At 49.8% G+C, this 19,525-nt stretch overlaps 1 protein-coding gene across 19 annotated transcripts in view; it reads right to left on the bottom strand.

The window, feature by feature from the left end:
* Positions 1-19,525, bottom strand: part of ADA (adenosine deaminase) — a 108,438-nt gene that overhangs the window by 23,484 nt on the left and 65,429 nt on the right. For 7 of the 19 annotated variants that reach the window (XR_009558930.1, XR_009558933.1, XR_009558934.2 and 4 more), the window contains 2 exons: positions 17,295-17,410; positions 8,104-8,319 (listed from right to left, as the gene is read on the bottom strand). Coding sequence is in view for 3 of the 19 variants with exons in the window: in XM_030843522.2 (XP_030699382.1) it covers positions 4,763-4,795 (33 nt within the window). In the remaining 16 variants the exon portion in view is untranslated. Of the gene's footprint in view, positions 1-4,762; positions 4,909-8,103; positions 8,320-17,294; positions 17,411-19,525 lie in introns of those variants that run through there. The other 12 variants (XR_009558923.1, XR_009558924.1, XR_004036488.2 and 9 more) reach the window with 3 other exon arrangements.

A 19,525-nucleotide genomic window follows, 5' to 3' on the forward strand; every position in this document is an offset into this window, starting at 1 on the left:
AAGAAGTGCTCAGTAAGTGTTGAATGACTAAGTGATTGTTTTCTCCTCTCCCTGTCCCATGTCAGCAGTGCTGTGTCCTCTCCCTGCAGCAAGGAAGGGCTGACCTACCCCCTTGGGCCTGGCAGAGAACCCAGATGGGGCAGAGTAGCCAGGGTTGCTTGACCCCCCAGAACCCGGGCACTGCAGTCAGAACCTGGATGAGCCACAGGTGCCCACTTCCCCTCTTAGCACTGCTCTTGGCATGGAGCTGGGCAGAACCGGAGGTCAGTGCCCTCATGCCACCACAGCCTCTCAGCTGACTTTTGGGGTGAAGCCAGGAGACAGAGCAGCTCCAGGTCTGACATTGTTTCAGTCACACGTCCTCCAGGCAAGTCCTCTGGGCTCAGCCGCATCTGGGCTCCTATAGCTCCGAGGTACAGAGCAGAAGGGGCCCAGCAGTCCCTCAGTGCCTCCTGCTGACTCAGGGCCCAATCAAGCTCTCTGCTGCCTCTGTGAGCTTCCCCAGGGGCTTCACACAAGGCAAGGCGTGTCCTCAGCCAGGGGGACGTCCTGTTGGGCAGCAGCCTCTAGGAACTTAGCACGGTTACCCCCATTTTCTAAGCGAGAAGTCTGAGGCTCAGAGAGATTAAGGAACTTGCCCTAGGGCACAGTCTAATGAGTGCCACACCAGGAGGCTGTCTGACTCTAAAGCGGGAGGTCGTAACCACCACGGCACACTGCGTCCATCCTGCATGTGGGTGCTGAGTCAGCACTGGTAAACTCTAAACGTGATTAATAAGCGGGACAAGGCTGATCGACAGCAGCTGGCGTTGGCCTGCCCCCTGCCCGCACTTGGCATTTCATGTAGGGTGGATACAAATATGATTCCCGTTTTACAGATGGGGAAACCGAGGCACAGAGAAGCAACTCACTCAAGACCCCCAGAGACTGTCTCTTCCCCCAGCTTGCCGCTCTGGAGCCTCAGAACCCTAAGGAGTGTGGGTGAGCCTGGTCCCAACACTGTGGGTGAATGTAGGCTTGAACCTCACCTTGGCCGCCCTGGCTTACTCTTCTCCCCTGTCCAAAACCAGGCCACAGTCCTACCCTTCCCTGGCCCAGGGGGCACCCCCTAGGACAACAGGGCAGACGGACAAGCTTCTTCCAGCTCACAGGGCCCCTTCCCACCCAGGTCAAGCCCACCCTGAGGTCAGATGTGGAATCAGGAGGCTGGCTGGCCTGGCCTGCCTCGGTGTGTGACCACAGACACTGCACTTCCCTTCTCTGGTCCTGCTTCTTCCTCTGTCAAACAAAAGGCTTCAATGAAACCCAATCTCACTCTTCCCCTCCCTCCCAACTGCCCCGGGCAGGTGTTGTAACTGGTAAGGCCGGCAGGCTCTTCCCAGCCAGGGGCATTTTTCTTTTAACAGGTGGCTCTGGTAACAGAAAAGCACCAAAAGCCAGAGCAGTGCTAACACAGTGGGCTTTGCGGTGGGGCGAGGGGGCGAGGGGGCGAGATATATGCAGGTGGAGAGAGGCCACCGCAGGCCCCCACCGGGGGCCCCAGGGAGGAAATGCACACCCGAGGGCCTGCTGCGCCAGCCAGGTGCTTCACAAGCCCTAACCAGCATCCATGTCCCCCAAGAATACTGTGACCTTGGCTTTGTCAGCCTATTTTACAGAGAAGGAAGCTGGGGCTCAGGGAATTGTCCACCTGAGCCCTTGTAGCTGCTGAGTGGTAAGGCAAGGATCCAAGCTCAGTCTATCCGAATCCCACAGCCACCCCAATTTACAAAGTGGGTGTAAATCAGCAAAGCGCTTAACAGCATCTGCTTCAGTCTTAGGTAGGTCTGGGTCCAAGTCTAACTCTGCTGCTTTCTGGCTGTGAGACTTTGACAAGTTCCTTCCCCTCTCTGAGCCTCAGTTTCCTTATATGTATATGAAGATAATAGGAGTTTAAAGGGCTGTTGTGAGCATTAAATGAGTTACTATATGCAAAGCAGTTAGAACAGTGCCTGAAACGGATTAAACATTCAAATAGGAGAAAGAAAAGTATGTTGGACATTGAGGCTCAATTCTCTGCATTAGGAAGGGACCAGCTCACTCTCCAGCCTACAGCTTCAAGGCTGTCAGATTTTGTGTAGCCTTGGACAAGCCACTTCACCTTTCAGGCCTTAATTTCATCATCTGTAAATGGGGACGTAAACATCTGCCTTGTTGAGTTGTCCAGAGGATTCTGTGAGATGAATCACTGAAGGTGCCTGGTACCCACAAACACTCAAATGGCAGCATTGTTACTGTTATTATAATGACAGGCATGTGATCAGCGTTGCTCTCGCGACACTGAACTCCTGAGGGCCATGGGATTTTCCAGCCTTGCCTCATGTGGAAACAGACTGATAAGGGCCACCCCTCCACCCCCCTTTGTGTTCAGGAAGCTACTTGTTGAAATAACATAATCAGAGCAGATAGGCAGCTGCCTGGGATTTTGCTACTCAAAGCGTGGTCCACGGCCCAGCAGCATTAGCATCTCCTGGGAGCTTGTTAGGAGCACAGCATCTCAGACCCCATCCCAGATCTCCTGATTCAGAGTCTGAACGTTGACAAACGTCAGGTGATGTGACTATACATTAAAATTTGGAAAACACTGCCTTGCTCTGCCTTCTCAAAGTTGGCCAGTCCTGAGACTCACCTGGTGGTAGGTATGAGAAGCCCAAGAGCCCAGCAGAGGCTCCTGTCCCAGAAAGACCCACACCTGGGGCACTGGAACCACCACCCCCAAAGGCTTCTGCAGAGGCAGTTCAAGAAAGCTGGCTAGGGCATGGGATTTTTGAAGCCAGACCACCCTGGGCTCAAACCCCAGCTTGGCCACATCCTAGCTGTGTGGATCGTAGGCCTAGTTAATCTGTTCCTCTCTGATCATCTATAAAATGCGAGGACACCAGCTACCTCCCAGAGTCATTGCTAGGATCAAATGAATTAATGAAGGTTAATGTATTCAGAATGGTGCCTGGCACAGAGCAATAATTCAACTGCATAAGCTCCAGCTGTTAATACTACTGGTTCTCATTACTGGCTACTCCACCCATGGGAAGGCAGGGAACTGGTTCTGAGATTCACACCCCTGGCTTTGCTGGCCAGCTCAGGCACGTTCCCTCCTCACAATAATATAAAATGTAGGACATGTCACGTACATAGTGGTTGACACTCTACCTTCCCTCCCAAGCATTGCCTTTTAACCTTTGGACACCCCCATGGCAGGTGGAGCCCATTTTCCAGGTGTAGAAACTGAGGCCTAGAGAGGGGAAATGACCTGCCAGCTTGAAGCAAAGATAGGGTGAGGCCAAAAAAATGGGCGTGATAATAGTCCCTCCCTCATAGGCCTGTTGTAAAAGTGTTGCAAAGACTGAGTTGGTGCATATAGCAAGTTCTACAGGAGGGCTGCCTATTATCTCTCCATAACCCCTATTTCACTCCCTGTCAAGGAGTGTCTACTGCCTTGGGATTCATATCAGGGTAAGATGATCCCCCAGCCCAAGGGCAGAGGGAATCCCAAAGCAACAAAAAAAAAAAAAAAAAAGGAAAAAAGGGGATTCCATGGCCATCCAGTCATTTGGTCTCCGTGCTTTCACTAAGATCCCGCAAGCCGCGCGGGTGTGGCCAGGGAAAGAAAAAAAAAAAAGCCTTCAAAGGAAAGAAGAACTAATGATGGGGCATGGGGCATCCAGAAGAGCTGTGAAGGAGGCATGGGGGATGCAGGAGCTCAGCCCCAGTGCCTGCAACGTCTGGCAGGGAGTAGCAAGCATTTGCCCTCTGGTAGGGGCATCAGAAGTGGGGGCCAGGCCTCACCTCCTCAGAGCCCCCCCTCAGCTTCCCCACCTCCCCACGGATTCTCACCAATGCTTTTCCAATGATATCTGCCATCATCACTCACACCTGTTTCTCAGAGAGGTAAATTGAAGCTGATTGCAGCTCACTCCTTCCCCTAACCCACCCCCAGCAGTCTCAACCCTACTAGCTGATTCACCCTGCTGAACAGACTCCTGGGCCCCTGCCTTCCTTGGACTGAATCTCAGTGCTCCAAAGCCCATTAAGTGGGCCCAGACCCTCCCTGAACCCACCATTCCCTCCCACCCAAGCTGGTGGGAGGAGGGACAAGGGGTTTATCCCCCGGGGCTAGTGGCCGTGGCTTGGCCCCAAGTGAACCCTACCGGGGCCCAAGGCCCACCCAGCCCCTCTAGTGTGTAGAGAGGGGTGCCCTGCTCCCCTCCCTCCTGTCTCTGGCATGGCGCACTGCTCTCACGGGCACATCCACAAACCTAGGCTCCTTGGCACTCAAAAGCCGTCGCAGTGTTGGAGTATAAAGCTGTTTCCGTTCACCCAGCACTCAGTATGTGTTGTCCACAACACTAGGTGCCTATAGGTGTAGAAACCGGGCCCCATTTTACAGCTGAGGTTCAGAAAGCTTAAGCCACCTGCCTAGGCTGCTCAGCGCCCGCGGTGCTAGGACGCCCATCTGACAGATAGTGAAACTGAGACCCAGATGGGTCAAATCAGAGGCAGAAGCAGAACTTGGAAGCCATCAAGGGGCGCCTCCGGATTCAGGACTCTTCCTGTCTCTTTGCCTCTCATTAAACGGCCTGGAGGCGGGCGAGGGCCTGAACTGAGGGAAGAAAGCGCCTGCAGGGGCCCCGTTTGCTCCCCGGCCGTGGATGCCCCTAAGCCCTCCAGCCAGACAAGGACCCGGACGCCGAACCCCGGACCCCGAGCCCCCGCCCGCGCTCACTTTGGGCTTGTCGAAAACTGGCGTCTGGGCCATGGTGCCAAGCGTGCACCCCGGCGCTGCTCCCTCCGCCGAAGATCCGTGGTCCCGCTGGGTCGATGGCCGGTCTGCTTTCCCGGGGGCCTGCAGTGATCGCGGCCCGCCAAGCTCTTCTTAATAGGGCCCGGCTCCACCCACCCCACCCCCCCGCCTGCCCCGGGCCCCGCCCCCGCCCCCGCCCCCTTGCCGGCGCCCCGCTCCGGCCAACAGACCCACGCGGCGCCTTTCCTGGAACTCCTGCAGGGCGGTGGGGACGTACCCGAGCCACCTCGGGGCCGCGGCCCGCCCCCAATCGCTAGCCCGGGACGCCGGGTTGGAGGCACCTGTGGGCTCAGGCTGCAGCCGCTTGGCCGGGCTCTGCCTCCCGCCCGGTCCCTCCGGCACGGTCACGCTACTGCCTGGGCGCCTGCAGGGTGCCAGGCCCGAGCTGGAAGCTGGGAACCGGTGCGCTTCACAAACCTCGTGGGGCTCGCACTCTACCGGGCGAGACATACGCTCATCGCAGAATCACACAACGTAAATGTATAATCAGGAAGCTTTAATGGGGGCCAGCTGTGGCCTGCAGGTGGGGGAAGGCTTCTCTGACAACACGGAGTTTACCAGGTGAAGGGGGTCGGGGTGGGTGCAGGTGGAGTGGAAGAGGGAAGCCGAGGTGGAGAGGGCATTCTGTGTGAGAGATCCCAGGGAGCTGGGGAATGAAAAGAGAGGAGGGGGCCCACGGCGAATCCCCTCCTAGGCATTTTCCCTTGAAAAACCGGCCCACAGTGCAGCCGGAGAGAGCCTGCAAGAATGTTCCCACCGGCGCTGTTCCTAATAGCAAGAACATTGGAAACACCCAGATGCCCATCCACAGGCGGGTGGGCAAATAAACTGGAATATTCACACCATGGAATATTATACTGCAGTAAAACTGAATGAACTTCAGCAGACAACGACACATCTATCTCACAAACAATGCTGAATAAAAGAATAAGTTGCAGAAAACTACATACTCTATGGTGCAACTTTTAGAATGTATAATAAAAGCGAAACCAAAAATACGCATGTTTAGACAAACATGCATCCATAGAAAAAAATTTTAAGCAAAGGAAAGATAAACACAAATTTGAGAAGAATGGTTATCTCAGGGGAATGGGTGGGGGAGCTGCACACAGGTACATTCAGGTTATTGGTGGTGTTCCAGTACTTGGGTGGGATGGTGCTGCTATTTCATTTCATTATAGAATAAATACATTAATAATAAATAAGGGGGAAAGAGGGAGTGGGAGAGTGGAGGGCAAGGGGCCAGAGAGTCAGGCAAGAACCAGATCACATGGGGCCTGCGGGATGCGATGAGGATTCGGTCTTTCCCCCGAGAGCACTGGAAAATCAATGGAGGGTTGTAGGTGGAGGCAAGATGAGGTTAAACTTTTGTTTGGGAAAAACATTCTCCAGCAGCTACTCCAAGTGTGGTCCTGAAATCGTCAACCACTGACTCTCAAACCCCATCCCAGCCCTTTTGAACCGGAGTCCGTACTTGAACACCATCCCCCATGTGGTTCGTGTGCAGCTGGAGATGAAGCCTGGGCTTGCTGCTCTGAGGGGAAGGCATTGCAGAGGGGCCAGAGGATGCGTGGGAGAGCAGGAAGGAGGCAACTGCAGGGTCTGGGTGGAGATGCCCATGACAGTGGGGGAGATGGGGAAAATCAGATGCAAGCTACCTTTAGGGTGTAAAATCATCTGGGCTTGTGTCGGGTTGTGTGAGAGTAAGGGTGAGAGCGGGTCAAAAATGATCCTTCGGATACATTGTTGAAGCCAGAGGGGTTTTCTGTAAGATCCTTTCCTGGCTCCCCATGTCACTCAGGGTACATGATAATGGCCCCTGTTTACTGAGACATACTTGGAGTCAGGTTCTCAGGGAAGCACTTCATCCCATTTAATCTCTACAGCATCCTGTGAGGTAGGAATGGGTCCCACTTGACAGATGAGAACTCTGAGGCTCAGAGAAAGGACAGCCTGCTTGGCACATGTGTTATACATGGCAGAGCTGGGATTTGAATTAGAATCTGACTCCAGAACCTTCACTCTCCTCCTTATTACTGTCTCCCCAGCCCCTGTCATGACATTCCAGTCCCTCTCCAACATCACTTCCCAGCACATTCCCCAAACACTAGTCAACCTGGATGACTTGCTGGTTGGTGAAAAGTGACACGGTTCTTTGCTAGTCCTCCCATTGCCCGATGGAGTCTAATTTTCCTCCTTTTGTACCTGGGCTGGACTAAGTGACTTGTTTGATAGAATGTGGTGGAGGTTGACGTTCCTGGACTTTGAGCCTAGGTCATAAGAAGTCTTGCAGCTGCCACTGGGGCCTCTTGAACATTCTTTCTGGGAACCCAGAGTCACTGTGTAGGAAATCCAAGTATGTTGAGATCATCACACTAAGAGAACCCAGGTATAGTCATTTCAGTCCACCAGCATCTCCACCAAGAAACCAAACACACTAGTGGAGCCATGTTGGACCCTCCAGACCAGAACAGCTGCCAGCTGAATATGTAGAGCAGAAGAATTACCCAGCTGAGCCCAGCCCAAAGTCCTGACCTACACAGCTGCATATCTAATAACTGGCTGTTACTCGGAGCCACTAAGTCTTGGGGTGGATTGCTAGGCAGCCGTAGATAACAACTGCTGGCTCCAGCACACCCCAGCCCCTCCAGTCCCTGCCCCTTAGTTTACTCCATCCTGACACCTGGAAAAGCCTTCTCCCAGATCCTGGACTATCGAGATTATGCTTTCCAAGCAAGTCAAATGCAAAGGAAAAAAATCAGGCTGTGTGCTGCGCATCTTCTGTTTGACCCTCCAGATGCACTTTTTGCCCTTCTCGCTACTGCTGTGCCAGGCAGCCTGACCACTATGGAAACACCAATAGGCTCGCTTGCTCTCTGACTTCTGGTGGGGTTTGGTTGATAGGGGGCACCAGCAGGAGATCGGAAGGTGGGAGGAGGGAGAAGTCAGGATGTTTATTCCCTCTCTCCCCCCACAGTCACTGGGTCAACTGTGTCTCTCTACCAAGGTCAAGGCTCCCAACAGCCGGCCCTCTCCACACCATTCCGTCTCCAGGTTCCCTCCTGCCCCTCGGGCTACTGCACTAGCCTTCATTGCTTTCCCTAAACTCTGCTCTCTGGGTTAGGGTCCCCCCAAAAGCACAGCTTGAGATAAAGATTTGAGCACAAGTAGTTTATTTGGGAAAAAGATCCCAGGAAACATGGGAAGGGGAGGGCAGAAGTGAGACAGGACGTGAGAGAAGCTAATACATCCAGACAGCTTACCAGACAGGACAACTGGAGCTCAGTCCCTCAGGGGAACTCGGAGATGAACGAAGAATGTGTCCCAGAGCTAATCCAACTGAGGAGCGAGGAGGCTGCCAGGTTTGTCCACCCACTGTCGACTGTCGTTGTTGGAGGGCTGCTCCAGGATGTTACGTTCCTGGAGTTTCTAGGTTGCTCAACACAGTGGCTAAGCTTACTTGCACAGTTAGAAAACACCTGCAGGAGAGAGAGAGAGAGAGAGAGAGAGAGAGAGAGAGAGATGCTGACTCAGGTATTAGTAGGAAGCAGCTGTTGCCACGTAGAGGTCATTGCTGAGGACATATGGGCAGTGCCCTGACAGCTACACCTACCTACCTCTTTGTAAATAAATAATTTGTAAATTATACAAATTTAGTATTTTTTCAGCTTTACCAAGGTATAATTGACAAATAAAATAGTAAGATTAAAGTGTATGATGGGATGATTTGATATACGTATCCATTTTGAAAGGATTTTTCCCCATTAAGTTAATGAATGCATCCATCGCCTCACATATTTACTTTTGCATGTGAGAACATTTAAGTTCTATTAGCAAGCGTCAATTACACAATAATGTTATCAACTATAGCCACCATATTATACATTAGATCCTCAGACTTTATTCATTTTATAACCGAATGTAAATAATCCCTTTATTAAACTCTCCTCAATGACTCAGTTTGAATGTGTCGCCTGGTTCCTGCTGGGACCCTCAGTGATACAGGCTGGCCTTGAATTTCTCCACGTCAGTACACAGTGGGCCAATGTCTACAGAGTTGGAGGAGGGATGGAGAGATACCCTCCCCCAGATTCATTATCCACAAAGTACATCACTCCTGTGTGAAGAGAAGCGAGATCTATTTTCAAACATGCAGGAATTGTCACTCTCACATAACCTTCCTGAAAAATCTAGTTTAAGATCTAATTCCAGTCAACAACAACAACAACCAACAAAAAACAAACAAAAAGAACCCCACAGAACTAATGAATAAGAATATCCCAATCGAAACAATCCTGGTCAGGAGTATAATCTCCAGTTAAAGAATTAAGTTGTGACAATAACATTGGTAACTTAGTACTACAGCACTAAATATGATTGTTAAAGTTGTGAAGGGGAAAAGTTACATAATGAAAAAAAATCTGACTTTCAAGGCAGATGTATTAGGGTAACGGTAGTTACTGTAACACACAGGCTGTTACAGATACCTGGCAAATAGGCTAGAAGTAGAGTTCTTGTTCATGTAACAATTCTGGGCGGGCAGAAACTCTCCACTCAGTCCTTCTGAATCTACAACACGTGGGTCTCAAGGTTACCCTGGGGGTCATCTTTATTCCAGCCATTCAGAGGGGGAAGAGAGTATTAAGCAGTGTTGGGGCTTTTGAGGGGCCAGGCTCAGAAGTAGCACACAACTCTTCAGTCCACATTCAATCGCCACAGCCGGGTCATGTGGCCACACTGAATTGCAGGGGAGACTGGGAGATGTAGTCGTCCAGGCTGGGAAGGAGCGGAGAGCCCGGATGTGGATGAGCATCTAGCAGTCTCTGCTGGAGTGGGAATGCATCTTCCTGAAGGTAGCCCTTTTGCTCCCCTTCCCATAAGACTTGTCATCATCTTCCATGTATCAGAGTCATGGGACCTTGTCTAACCTCACCAGCCAGGTAGATAGTCTTCAAAGGCAGGACACATTCAACTTCTCCTACATCTCCAGCCCTGACCCAGGGCCTGCTGGAGAGTAGGAGCTCGTTATATGTTGGTGGAATGATGGAAGGTGAGTAGACAATTCAGATCATTGTTCACAAGCTCCTGAGATATATGGGAAGCCCTCGCCTGAGCGTGACCTTGTGTCCAGTCCTATGAAGGGCTCAGGCTGCCTTGGGTTAAGGGAGGGCAAGTCAAAGCATAAGGGAAAGGATTTCAAGACATAGGCAAATTAATCCCTCTTAACCCCACACACTCATACAAAATATGTATCACGATAATAGCTCCTATTCATTGAGTATCTATTAGGTGCTGGTTATCGCAAGAAGGTATGTGCGTGATCTCATCAAATTCTCGCAGCGGCCCCATGAGGTAAGTGATTAGCTCTGTTCCCTGGTGCAGAAACTGAGGCTCAAAGTGGTGAGACGTGAAGCTGGAGTTTGAGTGTAAATACGCTAGACCTCAACCTGTGCTCTTGACCTCTGTCAGCATCTGAAGAAAACAGGATAGGTTGGGCGGCAACCAGGTCTGGAAGAGCCCTGGGCGGGCAGGCAGGAGCCCTGGGTTTGCATCCCAGCTCCGCATCTGGCTCTGTGTGACTGAGAGTGGGTTACCTCATTTGTTCAGCACATAGCTCCCCAGCTGGCTCTGTGCCAGTCACAGGATATGGAGAGGAAAGTCCCATTCCCAAGTTGCAGTGCAGCAGGGGGGCTCTGTGCCACTGGTTTGATACAATATGACAAGAGGGTCATTAAGCATTTCTTCCTCTTTGGCTCTGTTGTCTTCCTCTGAGAAACTCTGAGCAAGGGGTTGGGACGTCAAGGGTTGCAAACTCAAAGGCTGACAGAGCCAGCATGGAATGCAGACTGGCTCCACTGCTTCCAGCCTTGTGACCTGTGACCCAGGCAAGTCTTCTCTGAGCCTCAAATTCCTCATCTGTTGCGTGGGGACACACACTTACATACCGAGCTCATAGGGTAGTGCGCATATATAACATACCTAGCTCATAGGGTAACATACCTAGCTCATAGGGTAACCCACACACATATCTAGCATATAGGATAACGTGTGTGTGTGTGTGCGTGTGTGTATATATATATATAAAACTAGCTCATAGGATTATATATATATGATTATATATGATTTATATATAATATAGGATTATGTGTATCTATAAAATATTATATATGTAATATATACCTTACATATTATATAATATATGCCTTATAGGTATTTTGTATTATATATATACCTTATAGTTATTATAGAAATTATATATATATATTAGCAATAGAAGTGGGGATTGCTCAATGAGGGAGCAGATGCTCCAACTAAATCCTGCCGTGCTGAATGAATTCAGTGTTGCCAGATCCTCCAATTATTCAAGAAAAGCCAGATGTTGCCATTTTAATGTTCAAAATGTGTTCAAATAGCTCCTGATTTTAAAAACTTTGTATGAGCTAAAGAAAACATCTGTGGGCCAGATTTTGCCCCTGGCCCTGTGGACTCCATAACAGCTAAGGTCTCTGCTGATTCTCATCTTCTAGGATCTCTGAATAGGAAAGAGGACAACAAGGGAGGGGTTGCCCCCAACTTAAGCTTACAGGATCGGAATCAGATACACACAACAGAAAGTCCTAAAATAATAGTAGCCAAAACAAGAAAGAAGTCTATTTCTCTGTCCTGTGAAAGAAGTCCAAAGGCTGGCAGTGCAGGCTGGTATGGCAACTCCATGAAGATGGTTCCTTCCATCTCTCTTTCTGCCATCCCTAGCAAGTGGCCCCTTTCCTCATTGTGCAGTATGGCTGCTGGAGCACTGGCCATCACATCTGCAGCCCAGAGAGCAGAGTGGAGGAAGACCATTTCTCTTATAAAGATACTTCCTGACTTGCTCACAACACTACTATTTATATAGTCACATGGCCACACCTAATTGCAAAAGAGACTGGAAAATGCCTTGGAGCTACGGGGCAAGGTAGCTATCTAAAAAGGGAGATTCTGTTACTAAAGAAAAAGAAGGTAGTAGATATTAGAAGGCAAATAGCCTAGTGTGTGAGGAGGGCATGTGGCTAGCTGGAGGGGGTGTTACCAGGCAGCTAGCCTCTGCCGCCCACTTCACCTTTCTGCCTCATGTCTTTGAGTCTCTTTCCAACCAAAAGAAAATTAGAGAACAAGACAAAAAGAGGCCAGCTGAATAGAATAATGACAGCAGCAACTTACCAAGGACCTGCTAGATTCCCGGCCCTGTGCTGAGCCTTGCTGTACATTCTCTCAGATCATCATGGCCCAGCCTCTCCCGAGAGGGAGCCTCCTGCTCCGGTGAGGAAGGGTCATGCCCTGCCTGTGCCAGCTGGGGTAGAAGAAATCCAGTTGTCCCACAGATGGTTACCCACCAGCCTTTCTGGTTTTAATTCTGCTCTGTACTCGGCCTTTGGAGATTCCCAGTCCCTCCGACCCCTGAGACTTTCTGAAGATCTTAAATTGTCTTGTGTCCTGATGGCTCCCCCTAAATTGTCAGGTTTCAACCTCTCCGGTTTCTTAAGTCAGTCCCCACTCACCATCTGCTTTCCAGCTTCCAGAATGTGGTTGACTCCTCTTATCTGCTGTCATCTTCTCACACGGTCTCTTTGTTCCAGCGGACAGGTGTGCATTTTTTTTTTAAATGCCTTTATGTCCTCATACTGGAACTCCAGAGAACAGTGAAGGTAAATCTGTCTGTTCAGTCTGCCACGTTTAACTGGCAGCCTCCAGCCTGCATCCTTCACTTGGGCAGCCCTCAGCAGTAGAAGGATTGTATAGCATTCCCATGCCAGCCCCCCTTCTTCCTCACCAGCTCCAGGAGGCTGCGGGACCCTCAGCACATGGGGCTCTCTTTCTCCCCCTCTGAGTCGGGGTACGCTTATCTCCTGCCTCTACGGCCCCAGACCTGCTTCTCAAGGGCAGGGGTCTTGCCTCTTTCTTCTTTGCACTTAGACAGGACTGGGCAAGCCCGTGGCAGGTGGCTATGGGTCTCTGGTGTGGCTCATTCCTGAGAAGTCGGGGTGGGCTTTAATGAGTTACAATTCAAAGCTGGGGGTGTGAGCCAGTCATTTCTAAATTGGAACATCAGAGTAAATCTCCTCCCAAGGGTACATCCCCACTGTGTTTACAATGGAGTCCAAAGTCAGCACTCACGGGGAACACCTGATAGAGTGCCCTCGTTCTTGTAAACCCCTTAGGAAGGTGCTGAGGTGGAGACAGACACACTGCTGCTGGGTGAATCTGACACAGCTGGCACGTCCTCCAGGGTTTCCTCCCCACGTCTTGCTTAAGTGCCCACAGGAGATCCTTGTTTGGGTTCAGAAGCCATGTTGTATGAACAATACGCATCCCCAGACCCCAGAATCCCCCTCAGTGGGTCCTGATGCTCACAATACTCATAAGAGAAGAGGCACATGGTCCCCAAGAACTAGGGTGAGCATCCGTCCCAGCTGGATGGGCCGGATGAGTTTTCTAGGATGCAGGAGTTCCAGTGCCGAATCCAGGACAGTACCAGGGCAACCTGGATGGCTGGGTTACCATCAAGAACACCTGCGGCAGCAGGTTTGCTCCTTGTATGCCCTCCTGGGTGTGTACTTGTTGCACATGAGGCTTCAAATGGTTATTTTCTGTTTCCCACCCACCCCACCCCCACCTTGCCTAGCAAGGCAGATGGTGGAGTGGTTCAGAGAGTTCTAGAACTGGGATGCCTGGGTCCAAACGCCAGCTCCAACACCAGCTGTGAAGCAAGTCACTTCACCTCTCTCTGCCTCGGTTTCCTCATCTATAAAATGGGAAGAAGAATCTTAAGTTCTATCCCATAGGGTTATTGCAAGGATTAAGTGGGTTAATGGATGTAAAGCACTTAGAATGTATAAGTGCCCCAATTCCTTATCTAAAACACCGATGTCTCAGGGCCCTCATGCATTTTGGGATTTGGGGAGTTTGGGGGTTTTTGAAAGCACATGCCATATGTTATAGTGAGACACTAGCGGTGGGGGGATGAAATTAGGAGTTTGGGATTAATATATACACACTACTATATATAAAATAGATAACCAACAGGGACGTACTATATAGCACAGGGATCTCTACTCAGTATTCTGTAATAACCTATATGGGAAAAGAATCTGAAAAAGAATGGACATATGTATATGTATAACTGAACAATGTTGCTGTATAACCTGAAACTAATACAACATTGTAAATCAACTATACCCCAATATAAAATAAAAAACTTTAAAAAATGATATTAGTTGAGGGTCTGGGTTAGCATACCATAATTAAACACATTAATATCTCTGCAGAGAATAACGTATGCATATTCATACAACTGATCAGGTTGGGTTTTTGCCACCAAATGAGTTTGGGTGCTAAAATTATTTTGCTCAGACTTTCTGTCTCCCACCAGAAAGTTGAGTAAGGTATTGTAGGCCTCTGTAAGGGTTTGTGTTATTAGTGTTTAATGCACATCCGGTGTAACTGCTATGTAATCACTTCTTGAGAGCAGCTCAGAGCTTTTGTGCCCAAGGCTCTTTTGGGTTCATGGAGTTTTCAAGCAAAGCCTTTCTGCATCAACAGCTCTGAACACACTTCACAGACAGAGGGGACTCTCTTTTCTTCTTTCTCTACCCAGGCCCTCAACTTAGTGATTTCTCTCTGTTCCTTTCAATATGGCGGCAGTGGAGGGGGAGTGTTGGATGCAAATTCAAGTCTCCAAGAGCCTTTCCCAGTCTGAGCTGGGGAAGACAGCTGGCCCTCAGTGGAGGAGGGGAGGGTAAGCCTTGGAGAAGGTATGAGCAAACGATGCTTCTGGCAAAGCTGCCGTGGGATCCAGGCGGGAGTCTGGTCTGGGTAGGCGAGATCATGGAGCCCAAGAAGGATCTGTGGCTTCTCAGCCGCCCCTGGGCATCTACAATCATCTCCACTGCAGATGCTGCCTCCCTTGCAGGAAAGCGTGGGAAGGGATGCCGGGAAGTTTCCTCAGGTGAGGTGCGTTTTCTCCGAGCCCTCCAGAAAATGTATGTTTGACAGGTGCTCAAGGTATTAGGGAATTAGAGTGACTGAGGGGGAGGCGAAGCCCCAGCCCAGCCCAGCCACTAAGAGAGGGCTCACCGGCCATGGCCGCTGAGCCTGCGCGTCCGGAGCCTGTGTTCCGCAAAGGGAGAGGCCACAACAGTGAGAGGCCCGCGTACAGCAAAAAAAAAAAAAAAAAAAAAAAGAGAGAGAGAGGGCTCACCGGGATGGCTCTGTCCACACCTCACAGGGTTCCCTCCCAGCCCTCACCACTTGGACATTCCTGGCACAGCTACCTCAACATGGGATGTTAATTTGCAGATTCATTTCTTTCGGGATTTGACTGTCTGGGAGGGAGAATTCGTTCCTGCTTCTTGTCAGTGGAGCTCAGGCAATCAAGGACACGGGCCCTTTCCCTAGAGGGAGAGGGACGGGGACGATCAGAGTCAGGCTTCTGAACCAGACCTGCAGACCCAGCTCCTCACTGCCTGTCGGGCGTTTCTAAGCCTTATGCCAACTGGAGTCACAGGGGAGTCAGGGTTTCCCTTCCTCTTTTCACTCCCTCCACCATCTGGGGTGCCCCCTCTCCGTCTTGGCCACCTAACTCCCCCTCCACCCCAAAAGGGCCTTAGACTTGGAACAGCTCCCTCTTTTGTCACTTCCTAAGAAAGATCCCAAGGAAGAAGACTGGAGTAGGAATTAGGAGACTTCAGTCCAAGTTTCAGCTCTATCCCCAACATACTGTGACCTGAAGCTGGCCCCCTGTCCCCTCTGTGCCTCAATTTCCCCATGTGTTTGAGAGAGAGATTGAATTTGAGCAGAAGCTGCAAAATCAAATAGCTCTAGAAGCCAGGCAGACTGAGAGCAGGGATCAGGTGAGCTAGAAAACGCCAGCTAGGCTGAAGGGCACAACAACTACAAAAGTCCAGCTCATCATTGTCACGTAGAAAAGTAAGCCCTGTGTTGCCAGATTTGGGAGTTTTCAAGAGAAGATGTATTAGTCAGGATAGGCTGCTGTAACAAAAAATCCCAAAGCACATGGCCTTAATATTGTAAAGATGTGTTTCCTGTTCCCACCATAGTCCAATGTGGAGGCTCCACACAGCCATGGATGAGCCCCGTTCCTTTCATCTTTGGCTCTGCCATCTCCTAAGGCCTAGGAGTCTCCCCTGGATCTTCTGCACCTGCCGCACAGACCCAGAAAAGAGTGTGGAGGATTGGGAGGGAGGTTTTAGGAACTGGGCACGAAGTGCTACGTATTACTTCTGCCCACATTCCACTGGCTAGAATGTAATCACATGATCATCGTAACCGCAAGGGAGGCTGGGAAACAGAGTCTTGCTCTGTGCAGGGAAGAACAGGGTATGGGTTTGGAGAAAGGTAGACTTTTGGTGAAAGTCTCTGCCACAAGGTGAAAATCTAGATTTTATGTGAAACCTAATTTTTAAATATTGACAAGTAATTTAAAAAATTTTAAAGATATTATGTGGATTAAACAAAGCCTTCTTATGAACTGTATAGCCCACATGCTACGTCTCTGACCACTAGGTTAGAGGGTCTCATCTTGCCCAAATGAGCTATGCTTCTACAGGGATGGGCCATTGATTGGTGAGATGGCTGTTTTCATTTACTCACTCACACGTTCACACAGTCATTCAACAAACGTCTGTTGAACTCCTACTCCATGCCAGACCTTGTGATAGGCAGTGAGGATACAAGAACAACAACAACGAAAAAAACCCCATTCCTTCCCTTGAGGAGCTCACAGTTGTTTTTACCCCTGGGCAGAAAATAGTGTTCAATTTTTAAAACGTAATTTTAGACTCATTTTCCATAGTACTACATGTTAACAGAGGAGCATTCCTTAACAGGAAAAAATGACTTCCTGGGGGGAATTCTAGGTTAAGGACTAATAGGGAGAGCAGTAAGCAGAGCCAGGAGCCCTGACTGGAATATCCCCTCCAAGCTTTACCATATGGGTGGGCTCAAGTAAGTGGTTTGTCCTGGCTGAGCCTCAGTCTCCACCTCCGTGAAATGGGGATGGTAGTACCTATTTTTCAGGGCATCGGGGAAACAAGAGAAGCAGGTAGCAAAGCTGAGCTTGGTGCCTGGCACACAGTAGATGCATTACCCCTTGTTCCCCAGTGGCCACTGTGGTGAGCCAGGGGTGACTGCTTTGGGACAGTCAGTGTCCCAGCATCTCCCTTAATTCCCAGCTAGCGTTTACTGGGTGTGACCCTGGGCCAGGCCCTGTGCTGGGTGCTGGGGACACTTGGTGAGAAAGGAATGGCCCACCGAGAGGAATTCATAATCCAGAGGCAGCCACCTTCTGACCTCTGTGCGTGTGAGGCTCACCCGTGACAGAGGTGTGCCCTTCATCCCCTCAAATCAAGAGGCAGGTGGGAGGGCAGAATACATGCTCAGTCCGGAGTTACTTTACCATAACAAGCAGGTTGGTCATCTTGGTTGACATCAGTCAAGAAGAAGCAACAGCAGAAGCTTTGGAAGGACCCTCAAGGGACTGGGGTGTGGATGGGGGCTTGAGACAGGCTCAGGCTGGAGAGAGAAAGAAAGGGTTCTGCTTAGACCCTGGTTCACAAAGAGAGCCCTGCACAGACTTTGAAAACAAACATATGCTTACCAAAGGGGAAACATGGAGGGAGGGATAAATCAGGAGTTAGGGATTAACATATACACACTACTATATATAAAATAGATAATCAACAAGGACCTACTGTATAGCACAGGGAACTCTACTCAATATTCTCTAATAATCTATATGGAAAAAGAATCTGAAAAAGAACGGATATATGTATAACTAAATCACTTAGCTGTACCCCTGAAACTAACACAACACTGTAAATCAACTATACTCCAATATAAAATAAAAATTAAATTAAAACAAGCCAAAACCAAAGAGAGCCCTGCAACTTGGTGCTGTCTCCAAGGGCCAGAAAACTTCCTCTAATCTAACGCTGTCTAAGGTCCTCCAGCCAGCCCTGTGGGGGGGAGGGGAGGTCATAAGGCTCATTTTAGAAATGAGGATATGGAACGAAGCAAAGAGAGATGATTCCAACTTGCCCAAAGCTACAGGGCTGCTAAGAAGTGGCCGGGAGATTCAAACCCAGGTTCACACTCTTTTCTATGCTTCACAACCGTGGTGCTGGGGAGAGAGATTTCTGCTCTAGGACTCAGATGACCTCCTCTGGGGGTTCCTCATCAGCCACCCAGGATGGAGGAAGGGAAGCCGGCCAGCTCGGGCTCTGAAGGGGTCTGGCAGGAAACACAGTTCTATGTCCGAGGCCTGCAGGCAGTCTGGGAAGCCGGAGTTCCTCCCTCCCTCTCTCCCTTCCTTCCTTCCTTCCTGGTTGACTCCCAGCTCTGACAGTTACTGTCTGGGTGAACTCGGCAGGTCACTTCAGCCTTTGGAGTCTATGGTTGTACTATGTACCTGGCTCTGCTCCAAGTATACGGAGGGGACAGGGTGAGCTAGACAGACAGACGTGGCCTCCAGCCTCATGGGGCAGCTAACCTATTTTGGAGGCCTCCTGGATGAAGTGACGCTTGAACAGAGATTGACCAGATGAGAAGCTGTAACCCACATGCAACAGCGGTAGGCGGAGCAGAGGCTCCATTCTGGGAAGAGGCAGAAATGGATTTACCAGGCTTCCCATGAAGCTACAAAGCTACAAAGCTTAAGCTCCTCACTTGCCAGACACCTTCCAGTGACCTGGGAGGGGCCCAAGCAAGGCACACTCAGGATCACATGGTGTAGAGTTTGCCAAAGTAAGCTAATTTAACTGCAGCTGGCTAAGAATGCTGCCTCTTTGACTTTCCCCTCGGTCATACTTCCCCGCATTTGGGGTATTGCTGGCATGGCGGTGGCATTTTTGAGGAGCTAGCAGCTAAGGGGAAGTTGTCACGGAATACCGCATTGATGAAAATAACAAAACTCAAAATACATCATTGCTAAGAGGACATTGGCAACAAACTGATTAATAGGCGGCACCTTAGTCAAAGGATTTTTAAGATTAATGATCAAGGAAACATGAAAAGTCCCGAAATCTTACACCTCCTCTATGAAAGAAACTTGATAGATGTTTTTCTAAATTTGACAACAATCCTAAAATTTTATGACCTCACCCATAATGAGTTGTGAAGTTGAAAGAAACTTTTCTAAACTATCAACAATTAAAACAAACAACCAAACAAACAAAAACAACCAACCAAACAAAAAAACCTTTTGGTCAACTGTGCTAGAGAAAAGGCTAAATTATCTTCTTATTTTCTCTAAAGAAAATGACATTGGGACTTCCCTGGCTGCACAGTGGTTAAGAATCCACCTGCCAAGGCAGGGGACACGGGTTCGAGCCCTGGTCCAGGAAGATCCCACATGCCACAGAGCAACTAAGCCCGTGCGCCACAACTACTGAGCCTGTGCTCTGGAGCCCGCGAGCCAGAAGTACTGAAGCCTGCGCACCTAGAGCCTGTGCTCTGCAACAGGAGAAGCCACTGCAATGAGAAGCCAGCACACTGCAACAAAGAGTAGCCCCCGATCGCCACAACTAGAGAAAGCCCGCGTGCAGCAATGAAGACCCAAACACGGCCAAAAATAAATAAGTAAAAATTTTAAAAAAAGAAAAGAAAATGACATTACAAAATCAATGTCAT

The sequence above is a fragment of the Globicephala melas genome, chromosome 15, assembly GCF_963455315.2.
Source record: "Globicephala melas chromosome 15, mGloMel1.2, whole genome shotgun sequence".
In the NCBI taxonomy this organism is placed as follows: Eukaryota; Metazoa; Chordata; class Mammalia; order Artiodactyla; family Delphinidae; genus Globicephala; species Globicephala melas.